This window comes from Abramis brama (assembly GCF_963993115.1).
Source record: "Abramis brama genome assembly, chromosome: 12".
NCBI classification, from domain to species: Eukaryota; Metazoa; Chordata; class Actinopteri; order Cypriniformes; family Leuciscidae; genus Abramis; species Abramis brama.
This window is the reverse complement of record NC_139974.1, coordinates 9,549,911-9,566,244: the sequence shown is the minus strand read 5'-3', so window position 1 is coordinate 9,566,244 and position 16,334 is coordinate 9,549,911. Positions and strand designations below refer to the sequence as shown.

The following is a 16,334-nucleotide window of genomic DNA, read 5'->3' as shown; positions in this document are numbered from 1 at the left end:
ATTATGGCCTTTTTTCTCTCTGTTTTACTTCAGGTTGGATTGAAAAGGAGACATACTACTAAATTGTCAAATACTCATCAATTCTCCCTCATTCCCTCACTTTCTCTTTCTCTCTCTCTTTTTTACATTCTACCCATCTCCATCCTTTTACTGAAATAATAAACAAAAATGAGACGAGATGAGCGGACCAACAACAGAGGAAGATGACAAACCCAAAGACTACAGCCGAATCTGCCAGCATCATAGTTGTAAGGTTTACTAAAAACTGTTAAACACGCTGTTAGCATGTGCACACGCACGGCTTTTGGAATGGATGTCGCGCATCACGTCTTTCCAAACCCGGCAGCTGCATTTAGATTCCGTCACGGGCGACTGGGACTCCTGCACAAACACTGCCACGCTAGATTACTGTTGCTCATCCCTCTCCGTCCTCGCCGTCGGGAAAACACAAACAACCTAATGATCATGAAATTCATTTAGACTCTCGCCCTCTGCTGGGGGAAAAGAGGAAGACAGCCGCCCCGCTCCAAACCGGTCCCGTCTCACCTGCCACCTTTCTCGGTGTCTTTTCTTTCCAGGTCGTTGCTGTTGTGTTTTTTCTTTCTTTTTTTTTGAGTGTTGTTTTTATTAATCATTCCTAACTTTTTAGTCCGATATTTGTTATGTTAGAAGTGTGTCTGAGAGCTGCTTGGTTTCATTTTTTTTTCTCAGACATGACAAAGCACACTGCCACCCACTCACTCTTTCTCTCTCTATCTCTCTCTCTCTCTCTCATTCCTCCTCTCCCTCCCATTTACCCTGCACTGCCCCCTCCCTCCCTGCTCTCGCTCCTTCTGTCCGCCCCCGTCTGTTTGTCTGTTTGTGAACGATGTGAAGAACCCCCCCCCACCCCGTTTCCCTCTTCCCCTGTAAAAAAAAAGAAGAAGAGAAAATACAATCTTTCTGTGTCCTAGGAAAAAGAGATTTCTCTCTAATGTCATTGTTTAAATAAATGCAGAAAAAATGGAATAAAAGCAATGGTACAACATGTCAATCAACTGCGAAAAATGAAATAAAAAAGAAGGATCTCTCTTTTCTCAGCTTGGCGTCGGTTTGTTTTTGTGTCTGATGTCTGGTTAATGAAATATTAAACTTTCTTTTGTGTAATTTATAGGCATTTCAGGATATGTAAACATGAATTCACGTGGCGTTTGAGCACAGATTCGACACTTTTAATTTATAAATATCTTTAGAGTCAAGAAGTGAATCATATTGTAGTGCATCCAGATGTCTTCTCAGTTCATAATTCACATCTTATTATGCACTCATTTCTGTATTAAGGTAATGTTATTAAAAATGTATATAAACTATATAAATACTATTATTTTATTTAATATACAATTTAAATAAAATATATCTTTTGCATAATCGTAATGAGAATTTGGGGGTGAGAAATGTGAATAGATGTCATGAAAATGTATTATTTTATATTATGTTGGGGCTGAAATATAATGTTCTTGTAAGATTCAGCAAGTTAATTGTAGTCAGATAATAAAGATATCAGCTATTTGTTCGATTAACATGGACAGTGCGAGAACTTTTAACTCTGTAATGGGTTTTCTCTGAACTCTGTAAGACTGTTAATGGTTTTACAGTCATTAATTCACTCTCGCAGGTTTATAACCTTCTTTATCGTAGGTTTTATGAGTTCAGTGCAATGACATTTATATAGAGGTGGCTTCTCCCAAAATAATATCACAAAAATAATCATACCAAAAAATCTCACTTCAAATCACTCACTATTATTTTAGTAACATTTGTCATTTTGAGGATGTTGTTTTTCAAAACAGAATGCTATCATAAATTTAATTTGAGATATAAAATAAATCCTGTAAATAAATAAATAAAATAAAATTGCTTTTTCACAGCCATAACACCTAGAGGTGTGGGTCACCCCGTTTAAAGAGTGTCTGCACACACAGATAGAGACAAAGGGCCTAAAACACCTTTTATATTTATACAGGCTGTTATATATGTATATATATATATATACAGTTAGGGTTTTTATATGAAAGAGAAAGGAGGAGACGGACTGCAGTAAAGTCTTTGATGAATTCCCTGGTTACATTCAGCCGCTGTTTCATTTTGATGATGAAGAGGGCTCACAAACACACACACACACACACACACACACACACACACACACACACACAGAGAGAACCACACCTCTAAAAACAGAATTACAAACATGCCTTGAAGCCAACTCTCCAAAATAACAGAAATATGTCTCCTCATTATGAAACACGCACACATACACACACACACTCCCCTTGTCAGCTGTCCTGCCTGCTTTAATCTTTCTGCTCAATGCAGACCCCCAATCTCCCTCTCTCTCTCTCTCTCTCTCTCTCTCTCTCTCCCCCTTTCCCCCTCTCCCTCTCTCGCTCCACTGTTCTGTGTGATAGAATATCGATCGCTTGCCTCGTCTCAGCAGAAAGGGGGAAGGGAGGGGGCAATGGTCAGATGTGCTCCAAGGTTGTCTCCTTGGCAACTGATAGGTTGAACCGGATAGGTCACAGGGTTGCCATGGTGCCTAGGTCGTCAGGGTCATCGAGAGGGGGAGGGGTTATCGGGCTGACCAGTAATGTTTGGGTGAAGAGTAATTGTGGACATGCTCTGTGTTTGGGTGCATGATGAGTGCAGGTCATGTTCATTCAGTATGCTCGTGTTTGGCTGTTTATGTTGTGTGCATTCTTAAAAATACAGGGGTTTTCACAGGAATGCCATAGAAGAACCATTTTTGGTACCCAAAAAACCTTTCTGTGAACTGTTCTTAAAAGAACCATTTTTTCTTAGTGTGAAGAACATTTAAAAAATCTCTTTCCTCTATAAAGAACCTTTTGTTGAATGGAAAGGTTGGATCATAAAGGTTCTTCATGGAACCATCGATGCCAATAGACCTTATTCAGAGCAGCGCCATGACAGGTATGAAAGTGAGGCTGTGAGGGCTGTTTTCAATGGCATCCACTGTAAAAAAGCAGCATAAAGCTCCAGATCACTTGTACTTTTCCACAGCTCAAACTGTCAGGGTTTTTTTTTTTTTTTTTGTCTACTGAAGTTTCTTGGAAAGATATTTTTGCAGTGTTTCATCTGCAGAACAATCCAAAAACACCTTAAATACAGTACAACCCACTGAAGACATGTATGTATGCCTCACAGCCTCGCTTCCATTCAAAATCAAAGATGGCGCTGCTGTGAATAAGGTCAATAAAGAACCTTTATTTTTAAGAACGTAAAGACGTTTTGCCTGCTCTCTACTTCATACACACACTGACACACACAATAACAGCTTACAAACAGACTATATGACGTTTCATAAGTTGGCGCTCTTTGCTTCAATAGTTGTATTCAAACGGTCCAAATAAAGAGTTCAACTTTGACGTGTTTAAAGGACAAATTCTCAAATAATAATTCATATTAAAGTTGTGAATAAAAAACACTTTTTTGGGATATATTTGTCATCATATAATGACACGAATCCTCCTGGAAAGCTCTCGAGCGGAGAACTGTTGCTATGGTTACTTTAGTGCACTAACTTGATCTAACTTTTGTCTTAATAACTTTGAAATGATTTAAATACTTAAGACTCCCTCAACCTCCTGATTTTACTTCATATGGAGGGTTCAAACATCAGTAATTCGCCAGTAACAGTCTCCACAAGGCATTTGGAGACATATGATGATCCTGATAATGTTGCTCCTGATTCCTTGTAGAGAACGATTCACACCGCTAGATGGCGACCAAACTCGCCAAATCATGTGATTTCCTATTTGATATTTATTTGAACGCCGACTCTGAGTTCAGATTCTCTGTATCGAAGTTCATCCTTATATCCAGGTGATATTGTTACACATTTATGCTTATGCACACTTTTGCTTGCTTATCACACAAAAGGGCCCTTGGCTACTGACACGATTTAATCTTGAAAAGTTATTCTACAATTGTTTTATTCGTGTATTCCAGCCAAAAGGGATTAAAAACAAGACGTAAATTATTTTGTGGCTTGAAAATAAACGAATAGGTTTGTTATAAACTGTTATTATGAGGCCCTTACCTTACCGTTTTATAGTTAGAGTAGGTTAATATTTGCGTTGTATAAAAATGTTTGTTTACATGATGTTAGCAGACGCTTTCTCTCAAAAACGACTTGACTCAACTCAAATTTCGAGTCACGTACAGAGAAATGTGCGACAGTCACTCACAAAAAAAGAAATAAAAATGTATCCAGCTTGTGTTTTGTAACATGATAGTTGGTTTTTAGTTGGAACAAGCTGGTTATTGGCTAGATGAACATGTTGCAAAGACCATGGTATGACCAGGTTTGTTGGATATACCAGTGCCATGCTCCAAAACACAGCAACCATCTTAAGCTATATTTCCAGTGTAGGCCTGACCTAAAGATCCAGTTTTTTAAAAAAAAACAATACACAAAATTAATGTTGATCAATCTCTTACATTTTCACACTTAATCTTACAGTTGCAGATGAATGAAGTTTAGACAAGTAGGCTATTTCAATAAAGCCAAATGTATGTTTTGTGGCGGTAACACATGACAAGGTGTATCTATCTGAAAGCTTTGATTTGAACCGATCAGCTGTTATGATATTTAATATTTGGAGTTTGTTCCAATGAAGAACCCGATAGAAAATTCTAGACTTGGATGAGCAGGAAGTCTTCGCTTTGAGGGGATTTAAGCCACCAGAAATGGCTGATTGCAGCGACCAGACTGGAGTGTACCAGTTTGATGAAGGATTTTAGGTAATGGTTCTGCGGGCTATTGCAGGCTAGGAACAGTGACTTGGGTTTAATTCTTACAGTTACTGGCAGTCCGTGTAGAGAGCTGAGCACAGGCGGAAAATGAGAGAATTTCCAGAGGTTAAATACAAGTCGAGCGGCAGCATTTTGGATGCGCTCGAAGGACCGTATAGCAGATACAGGTGGACCAGAGATGTCTGAGGAGCAGTAGTCTATCTGTGATTTAATAAAGCCTTGACAAGCACTAATAGTGTTATTCAACATATTCCTTTTCTTTGTTGAGGAAAAAGTTAGCTTAACTGGCATTCACCATATAAATCCTACTGTATTTGATACACACATTTCTAAAGCCTGTAAATTATCAACAGGACCAAAACTTGAATACAATCTACTACTTTTTTTTTCAGCAAGTAAAAGGCCTTTTAGTATAATTCTAAAAATGTCCACCTTCAGGTCATGAAATCTTTCAACGTAATAACTTTTATATTGTTAGTGATATTTTAAGATGAACACTTACTGGACTGAGGCAACTAAGGTTTACTTGATTATCCAGACATATTTTTTTTTTTAGAAAAATCAGGATTTTAAAAAAATTGTATGTACATTTCTCGATCATCATTTTATTGCACAGCGTTATGTTTTACCCCCACAAAAACAACTATAGAGCTTTGATCATAAAACTAAGCATTTAAATATCGTCTTGTGAAGCATCATCTCAATTTATGCAACTGTACTGTTATAAAAATCTCATTGATTCACATTACAGGCTATCATAATTTAATCTTTTTGGGTATACATTTCTGCAACTGTAACAAATGGCATATTCAGGCTCATTTTGGGAAACTTTACAGTCATTGATCAATGCAATGATATTTCCAGAAGAAATTAGGTATTGAAGCTTGTCGAAACATGTTCAGTGTGTGTAAACCTTTTACCGGTTGTGTTTTTCACAGGTAGCCACACTACTGCCTACTGCCTACTTTTTTTTCAACCCATTTTATAGGCTAATTTGTTTTTATATATAGGCTAATGTGTATTTCAAAGTGAAGAAGGATATTTAATGACAAACAGATTTTATTTTACCCATTAGAACGTTGTTGCATATTTTGATGAGATATTACAAAGCCAAAGATTTTTTTCTTTGGAATAGAGTGTACCGATGAATCTGAAGAAGCGTCAGTTTTGAATTCATGATGACTTTAAGAGGCAAACATTATATCTAATAGTACTGTGCGAGTTTTATTTGAGTCGTATTATAATATAACTGTGCATACATGCAGAATTATAAAGCTCACCCATTAAGTCATGTATGATGGATTTTAAATGTGTCAATGTCCATCAAGTGGAGTCCCACTCTCAATAACTCTCAGGTTCCCTCACGAATGTGCCCCTCTTCCCCATCAGTATCCACTCGGTCGTCATGGAAACAGCCAGGATGCTGGGTACAACAAGGGAAAGTGAGAGAAGGAGAGATGGAGGGTGAGGGACGCAGGAAAAAAAGTGTCTGAAGGTCGCTCACAGATTAAAGGTTGGTGATGACAACTGTCCAAGTTTGTGTCCTCATGTTAATAACATTTGAAAAATCATATTTTTAATGCTGTGTTTTTGCATAGTCCTGCACAAACCCCCGAATACATCGCACTTGGTTGTTGTTCCATCGGTTTCTCGCCATGTCACGCCCATTGATCTTCCACTTTCTTTCTTGCTCACTCTTTCTCCCTGAAAGAGCCAGATGGGGTGAGCGTTTTTTATTCTCGGAGGCCTCCTGCACGTGCCTCCTATTCAGAGCCTTAAAGCGTTTAATTCATGAGGGGTTTGATTCTACAGAGAAGGGGCCTCTACATCCCTCCCTCCGCCCGCGTTCTTTCGCCCCTCTCTTTTTCTCTGATCCACTCTTACACCATCTTATTTCTTCCTCTGTTCACCTCACTTTTTTTCCCTCTCAGCTCCTTTATTCACTCCCTTCCTCCTTTTGACCGTTTCTTTCCTTCAAACATTTCTGTTGCTTCTCTCCATTCAGCCTCTTTTACCTTAGCATTCTGTTTATTTGCCATGTTCTTTACTAAATTTCACATTTAAAAGCATGGCCTTACCTTTTGGAAAAATGCTTTGCTAAAAGTAGGCAGTGTAATAATAGTAATATGTTGAATTTGATCAATGTAATTTAACTTTATGCACATGCAACCATCATTTGACAAAGAAATGTTGCTTTAAGCTTGGGTTTTTTGTTTCATATAGATGCGTAGAGTATGTGCAAGATTGACCCTCCCGCTCTCTGATAATTACACATTGAGTTAGTGACCATTATCCTGTCAGGTGCCTGCTTGATAAAGCTGTGATAAACCTTTCTCCTGTCCTTGCTTTGCTCTCTCACTGTCTTTCTCTGTGCTTGAATTTCAGAGCTGGTTTGTCTTGAGATTCTGGGATTTTTACCTTTTTAAAAATATAAAAATTTGGACTTGCTGGCCCCTGGAAACGTTCCCACCTTTCACCCGTAGCTACCGCGCTGATCACAGATAAATATATTTTAATAGCTTGAATTGGAACTGTTATAATTTTAAGAAGATTGAAGAGGTTCACAAAAATCAAAGACAACTATCACTGACATTGAGAGAGTGCTTAAATATTCTCATTGGCTGATTGTTAGTTATATATAACAATCAGTAATTGGGTTCAGTAATTTCACTTTAATGGCAATGAAAAGGTTATTATTCAGTTATAGAAATGTCTTATTTTCAAAAATGTCACTGATAAGAGTAAAATTAAATACAGTAAAATGCTCATTTAAAAGAAAAATGTCAGACTGACTTAGAGGTTTTTGCATCTGAAGTCTTCATATATATATGTGTGTGTGTGTGTGTGTGTGTGTGTAATCCTTATTCTCTCATAGAACATGGCTTGTCAGATAAAGGTGTGTGCACGTCCTGTATGCATACATATTTTGACCGTTTATGTTATGAATATGTTCATGTATTTGCTTAATGCTTATTTAAATTTATTATAAATGTATCTATATCAAATGACAAAAGAAAGGATATAACTAAAGGAAAAATGTGTGTATGTGCGCTATCCACCTTTAAAATACACGTGTTCCCTCCATTTTGACGACCTCTCCACCTGTCGAGGGGACCCCGGTGGCAGAAACAGTGGGATTATTTAGTGCCGTTGGGCTTTAATTGATATTGAATGTGGTCAATATTTATTCGGCTTCAGTTAACGCCAAAATAATAAGGCCTTATGTTCGCGACCGACGTGTTCCCGGATAGAGAGGCCGATGCGCCGTCGAGTGAAAATCGATGAACACACTGAGTTAATTATGAGAAATCAATTAAAAGGATGGAATTGTGACTTTTATAAAGAGCGAACTGCCATCGGGATATCGACAGGTCGAGAGGGGCGCGAGAGACACTTCCTCCCAGCGCGCGCCTGTTTGAAGTCTCGAGCGCGCGGCTGGTATCTCTCTATCTAGAGAGAGAGAGAGAGAGACAGACAGACAGACCGAGAGAGAAAGAGAGAGACTGGCTGACACAATCTACAAAGACTCAGTGAACATCTTCCAGGTTTAAACTCCGTCTGTCTGTCTTCATGAAGCTGTATTGGCAGTGGAAAGGGCTTCACGATGCAACGTATTTATATTTGTATAGAGCTGTACATTTATGACATCTTAGAAATTTGAGCATTGTGTGTCAAAAAATTGTCCAATGTGTCAAAGGGTCCACTTTTACATGACTTCACCCTACGTAACGCATGCTTAACCATTTTTCTTACCCTTTCATTCTTTTCTCTTTTTTTTCTTTTGCCAGCATCCACCAATTCGTTTTTAGGGTTACCGGTAAGTAAGGTTATTATAAAGATATAATTTGAGGAAAACACGGATTTAAGATGGGTCTTAACCTCAATTGTTCAGAGATGGTTTGCCTGTTAAATTCATATGATATTTAACCAGACGTTTCCATTTCTTGTAAGAAGAAAAGAAAAAAGATGTAGCCTACATACACGTGTGTAGCCTAAGGTTTTTCTTAAGCTTTATTTGTTATTCAGCAAATACAATATCCAAACTTTTCTTATGTTCACTCTAGTCTATTTCAGAACGGAATAAAAAAGTATTCAGCGCTTGTTTCTGTTTTATAATCTAATCATTTGATAGTTTTCGATTGCGGTGTTTAATCCAATGTTTACTGTAGGTTTTATTTGACTTATTCTATACCTTAAAGTCCCTTTTTTGTGGTATTTAGTGTAGTGCTTAAAAAGTAAATAATCGAATTTACAATTTAGTTTAAATATTAGTGTTGCATTGTTTCAAATGTATTTACTGCTCTTAGATGTGTAATGTTCATGATGTAAACATATTGCAAAATGGTTACAATTTATAATATGGAAGCATTTGCATTTAGTGTTTAATTATGCATTAACATATTTGCATTTTTGCATATTCAAAAAGCAAACATTCCTTACATAAGACTTTAATCTAACGAACATATTAAAATCTTGAGTGTAAAATAAACGCAAATTTATGTACAAACTTGAATATTAATTCTAGTGTCTTAATCCCTTTGACTTCAATCGTCAAAATTTCGATTAACAACTGAAAGAATATTTACTACAGTCTTTTTATTTACGACCTGAAATAACGTTTAGATATTTGAATTTAAAAATGCAAATATGCACTTATTAAATGCTAGTTACAGGCAAAAGTGTGTACCTCGGGTAAGAGCTATTATTATGCGTGTGCATGCTTTGATAATTTATGTAATGAACATATTTGTTTAAATTTTTAATGTGTATTTAGATGTATGATAAATGTATCTATTTCAAACGACAGAATTACTAAAAGGAAACTGAACGTGCAGTAGTTGGTAAAAAACTAAATGGAAGATGTAAAATCTATGCAATGGTCCAGTATTTGCCTTACTCTGTACATCCTTTTTTTGTGGTAGCCTACTGCTTTAAGACAGAAATATAATAAATGTAATTATTTATTATCATATGCATGCATATGCTACAAAATAAATGTATATTTTGTAAAGTTTTATCTTAATTCATGTAAAATAACTAAAAATCACGTAGACATATTGCATAATAAATTAAATGATAAATCAGTGTAATACAATATTCATGCTTGCAGATATTTCATAAATATATTACTGTGGGACATATCGTTCGAATTTTACAACTAAATGGGAGGATAGATGAGTGTGAACCTTACTATGTTTTGTCTTGAAGGACTCGTCGGGTTCGTTGTTGTTCCCTGGTATTTTAGAAAATTTCGCTCACCTCAGCAAAAAGCTGCAAAATAGTATCGATCTGTCAGTTTTAACAACAATTTAAACAACAACTTATGGTTCAAAAGGCTTTGACGATCTAAATAAAAAGGGTGAAAAAACAACCCTGACGTTAACGCTAAAAAAATATCATTTGTCCACACAATGTGCAAAGCTGTGCAAAGCCCATTAGCTCGCGACCTCGGTGTCAAAGGGCAGCTGGTCATTCTCCTGACGCACTGGCCGCGAGAGCGCGCATCGTCTTCTGTCTTTATTGCTCTATATTTCATTAGTGAAGAAGCACAAGCCCAGCATACACATCAAAACAATATAAAATATTAGACATCCAGCGATATATACCTTATATTGTAGGCCTACTGTAAATATCCATACTTATTCATATAGCTATTTCTACTTAAATGAAAACCAATAGGCTATTTTAAATATTGTACCAAGACTTAGGCTACATTAAATTATTTTATTTTCTTATATAATTGTATAACATGAATTATAGGATAAATAATAGAAATTGTATGAAAGTTAAATATTTATATAAAATATGTTCCTCCAAAATAGTACATTTTATAGATATTAAGTAATGATATTTCATGGTGTGATTTATTTTAAATTAATTTCGCTGGACACGTGGCCTATAGAATGAAAACAGTGTGTACTCTGCAGTGGATGTCATATTTGGTCTGGTTGTAATCAATAGCTTTGATTATCTTGAGCTGATCATTGACTTTTTGGATGTGCCATCATAAGGAGAGTTAGTGAGGTATTGACCTCCAACACTGATGCTTTGCTTCGGCTTTTCCTGTCTTTACTGTGTGTGCTTATAGACCAAATCAAGTGTGTGCATGCATGATTTTTTTTATGCAAGTTTTTGCTGTAATACTTCAAACAAGCAAACAAAATCTGAACAGATCAATCCAAAAAGTTCATTTGAATGAGCTAAAATAATGATAATATATTGCCTAAAAAGGTTTGCCATTTATCCATTAATGTTTTATGTACAGAATGAATAAAATGATTTGATTGCTTTGCGACAAACACACATACGCATGCACACACACGCACGCTCCGTGAGCTCTGTGCTGGTTGGTTGTCCAGGTGGTTAGAATGCGGGCAAGCGATCAAGTTGAGGGGTTGAAGGTCAATTTCATCCCAGACGAATGACCTCATTCGCTGCAGGCTGACCCCTGTGGTCAAACTGCTAAGGGGTGGAGAGAAAGAGATAAATAGAGAGGAAGAAAGAAGAAACGATTGGTCATCTAACAGTCATTATGTTGTCGTCTTAGGTGTGAATTTTCCTTTGGTCAGATTCTGCCATTGTCCTATTATATTAACTAGATTTTCACTCTCCATCCGTGCGTCTTTCTTTCTCTCTCACTCGCTCTCATGAATTAACACCTGACCTTGACCACTGACACTGAACCTAACCTTCAAGAGTGCCTAAACATCAACCCCCACGGCCCCAAAATGCACGCACGCGCACACACACACTCACACATATAAAGAGAAAGAAGAGAAGAACAAACACACACAGATGTCCAGCCAGAAGAGATAGAAGCTTGTGTGAGGATGTTAAGTAAATGTCACATCATGAATTGCACTTTAATCTACACAGGATTCTCCTCTAAAAATACAGCACTTTTTTTATGGTGAGATGGTGCATATCTCATTTCTTTTTCTTCTTTTTTCTTTTTCTTTTTCTTTTTGAGAAAACTACAGTAACAAAGACTAAGCTAAATACGATTCCCTGTCACAAAATGTGAGTTTTGTCATCTAGCTGTTGAAAGATACAATGCAGGCTTTTTTCAGTTGAAGTAGTAGGCTATATTTTCACTGGCAGCTACAACCTTAGCTATATATATATATAGGCATATGTACACGCACACATACACAATTAATTAACACAAATATACACCTTAAAAATAGGCTAAAAATAGGTTTTATGTATAGACCTCTAAAAAAAATTTATATATATATAGTATTAAACACAAGACACAAACGAGGGAATGCAAGGCCAGGAAGAAGAAAAAAACACTAACCATAGAATTCTCCAGACTAAGTATTTACACTCCTATAGGTTTTGTTACTTCTCCTCCCCCAAACACCCCTCTCTTTTTCTTTCTTTCTCCTTCTTCCCGCTTAATCCCTGCCTACTTCACCACATGTTTTCTAATCCCAAATATCAGAGGTATCCCCCCCTCGCCTTTGAGCCCCTAATGCTGTAACCTCCTTTGATACAACCTTCTTTGCTTCCTCTTCCCCTTTTTTCCTTCGTCTTATCACTCACTCACACTCCCTGCAGTTGTCCTCTCGTGCCTTGTACATTGTTTTCCTCAGTTCTTTCTCTTTTGTGTTTAATTTCCATTTTGTCTGTGCCATTTCTTTTCCTGCATTGAGACTTACCTTAGCTAAAAATAATTGCAATTAAATGCAAATAGAAATTGATTTCTTGAACTTGATACTTTGAACTTTAAAAATAATATGCTGTATTTTCTTGTTTACTGAATCTTGATGTCGATCAAGCGTGAGAATATGTAGCCTCATGTGCATGTCCGTTCATGTTGCCAAGTGTCATATCAATAGGTTAATAGGCGTGATGTCACATTCAGTAAGTCGCTGATTAGTTGGCACTTCACCAATCCATACACCAGTCAGGAGTCATAGACTCTTCCGCATTGATTTCCCCCTTGCCTTAAGAATGAGGTAGAGGTCGGCATGGGGTTCAGGCATTGATCGACCCCAAATCACAACCCACCCGCTCCTAGTCAACCTGTGCCACCATAGCTATCCCATGCTTTGCTTTGCTCCTGCCTCACCTGATTGGCTGAATGCGGCTCGGTCAAGGTGCGTCTGTAATGGGGCCTTGTTGTGATTGACAGCTAGGTTTACATGCTTACCCATGGATGAGCGCCCCTGTGTTTGACCATCTGATGGGACCGTTGAACCAACTGCTACGCTCGCCCATACAAAACATGGCCACGGATATGCGCGCTAACCTTTGACACCCTAATTTGCTTAGTCACCATTTAAAGTTGTGTGATGGTCCATTTAGGTTGGCCGTCGTCCATAATTGAGTCCTCTCGCCGGCACTCGTTCATTATTTGCGTCAAATAATTCCTCCCTTCCCCTCTCCCGTCCGCTTTTTCTGCCTTTTCTTCACTGCTGAATAATTATAGTGTCATAGTCATCTGTTTTTTCTTCATCTCCACCAGTTTCATTGACTCTATACATCCCTTTTCCTCACCCACTTCCCTCTATCAATGTTCAGCTTTTCAGCTTCCGGATTCCCAGCTGTAATCTCATCGGCGTTGCTCCCCTCGTTCTCCTTTTTCTCTCTCCCTCTCTCTCTCTCGTCTTCACTGTGTAAGCAAGAGAGTAGAGGTTGTTAAACATTTTTCTTCTCTCTTAATTGTTTTGACTTGTGCCATCGGCATCCCGATTAGGGCCCATTGATTTCCTAGTGCTAAGTGCATTGATTTCTACATTTCTTATTGATCTCGGTTCTAAATCTACCCACACACAGTCTCAATGCACAAGGCGAGACAGAGGGAGAGAAAGAGAGCGGAGAGGAATCTGTTAAGTGTGTCATTGTTAGTCTCAAAAGGAGTTAAAAACTTATTAGAATTACCTGGAAATGTGGCTCTAATGATATGGTTAGTCATTGGTTGTTTACTTATGTTTGATTAGTTAAATCAACAAAATGTGCATGGCATATTAACCTTTAAAAAATTATACATTTAAATATTATTATAATTCATAAATATTATAGTAAAACTATATTAAATATTAGTGTTTTTTAAAATAAAATAATATAATTTTATAAATATTTTTATTCAGTGAAATGGTTTCACTATGTAGGTGTTGATTTATGAAATTTAACATCCATTTTTAACGCAGAAGTACAAATCCGCTTACTAAATAATGGACATAGAAAAGTGCACACATTTACACCACCACACACATGCTCAGAATAACACGCGTGCTTTACCTTTTGCCTCTGCGTAGCCGCACACACACACACTCGGCACCCCATAAAGATCACAGACTGTATTGGGGCTTTATCCTCTTCCGCTGTAACGGTGGATCACATATTCAGCAGGCCTCTGACGGGGCAAAATCAGCTCCCCCTCTCAAGCTAGTCTGCGCACTACTGATAGCCCTGTCCATGTCATAGCATTAGGCCGCTGCAGGCCGCTGCGGGCGAGACACATCGCAAGCACTTTGGGGGTCGATGTCTTTTACTAGCGCTGACTGCTGGATCTTCAGCTGCTGTTTCCCAAGTCTTTGATCGTGTTAAAGCTAGCATAGCGTGGAATGATGGTAGAATCTGTATGAAATGGAAAAGACTCTTTGTGGTGGGTCCTGTAAAGGATGCATTAATAAAAAAAGAAATAAAAAAATCTTGTTTGTGAATTTTAGCCCCCATAAGCAAATGTGTGAAATCGGAATATTGTAAGAGTGTTTGGAAGGCTATGCAAGAAGGCAAAAGATGTAAGCAGCCTAGCGTACGTCAAACTGTATCCGAGGTTATAAAGCACATTTGTTGTGGTATGTTTCAAGTCATTATAATATTAACTTCATCTGTAATTGAATATCTTATTCTTCTCCCTTCATCCCAGATGTTAATAGTGCAAAAATGCCAATTCATCAATTAGGAGATGGAGGCAAAGTGTAAATATCATAAAGAACTACAAATCCCAACATTACCTGGCATTGATGAGCATGCTATCTGTCAAGACGACAAGATCCTATGTCTATTGGTGATAAAGAGAAGACAACATTAGCACTGTGCAATTATTACCCTGTGTGTGTGTGTGTGTGTGTGTGTTAAAAGAGAGCTATGGCGCAGAGAATGGATTTGTATTAAGGGTATTGGCAGACTTGAGCTGGGTATTGACAATATGTCAGCACTGATCATTAGATCAGCTGAACAGAGAAAGTGTGCGAGTCCCTGCATGAATCACTTCCAACTCCATCATTCAGGAATTGAACAGATGATGGATAAAGTATAATAAAAGTTGATCATTTTTACATCTTTTTTTTATTGTGATTAAGAGATGTGTATGCGTAACGTGCTCAAAGACTGAGTTTAAGAAAGTACATTATATTATGTACGTGTTTGTGTAAGAGGAATCTAGAGTTGTTTTTTGTATCCGTCTGTGTTTGTGAGAAAGAATGATATTGTATTCTGTGTGCCGTGTGTGTGTACAAGGGTTGCACCACAGTGGGAATGTGTCCTAGCCACAGTATTAGCTGCTTGTTACAGCAAGAGGGGGTGTTGATATAATTGTAAGCTGGTATTGATTGGGGCGCCTTGTTATTGATGAGAGAGAATTTAATTCAACCAACGCATTTGTCAACATGACATTGCCATTTAACGATGAACTCTTTCACTATCGCTGTCTGGTTCACCCACCCAGTCACACACAGGAGGAAGTTTCTTTTTTGTGTGTGCACTGGGTAATGATTATTTCTATTGATCGCCAAGTTGTTTATTTTTTTATCACAATAAGAACAACATAAATAGTGATAATGAGGCCATGAAACAATATTAATATCTATAATAGGCCAAATTTTTTTGCATAATTAATCATTTTACAGTGACTTTATTACTTTATACATATAGTGGCAGGTGCTTAAACTATTTTAACTGATGTCTTTGTGTTGTGGCATACAGTGGTACATTTGCAATTGTAATGTTTTTTCTGAAAGGAGTTTTTTGTGCATTTTGATTTTTAGTTTTTTTTTTTTTTTTAAATGATGACATGTCAGTCGTAATGGCTACATGGTGTTCAGGGACATACTGAGCTGACCATTGAATGTAACCAAATGGAAATGTCATATTTGGAAACTATGTTTCAGTCTGCACACCTTTCTTCCTTCTCGCGTTATAGACGCGCAAAACACACTATATTCTACAAGAAATAATTGCTTTTGTCTGGAAGGAGTTTGGATGGGGGGGTTCGCAGCGCGTGCCCTTTCAGGCGAGGGGGGTTCGTGAAGGACAACTTGTCGCTTCTTTTTTTTTTTTCTTCCGTCCCCCCCCCCTCCCTCTTGCTCGTTGGACACGCGGATGTCATCTGTCAAATGGAGGGGGTGCTTGGGGACAATAAAGCTCAAGGAACCATTGTGAGTCTGTTGTGTTGCAGGAAAATATGATGTTTTAACAAATAAAATAGTATGGTATTTTTTTTAATCAAATGGTTATTAATGCATCTTTCAAATCAATTAAGAAAATGTAGGCTAGTTATAAGTATTTTTTTC

The 16,334-nt window shown here is 37.5% G+C and overlaps 1 protein-coding gene across 2 annotated transcripts in view; it reads left to right on the top strand.

Moving 5' to 3' along the window:
• atp1a3a (ATPase Na+/K+ transporting subunit alpha 3a) overlaps positions 1 to 1,079 on the top strand; it is a 35,764-nt gene extending 34,685 nt beyond the window's left edge. For both annotated transcript variants that reach the window (XM_084131115.1, XM_084131116.1), the window contains one exon: positions 34 to 1,079. In XM_084131115.1, the coding sequence (XP_083987241.1) occupies positions 34 to 62 (29 nt within the window). In that variant the 3' untranslated portion in view covers positions 63 to 1,079. The remainder of the gene's footprint in view (positions 1 to 33) is intronic.
• Positions 1,080 to 16,334: the final 15,255 nt, after the last annotated feature.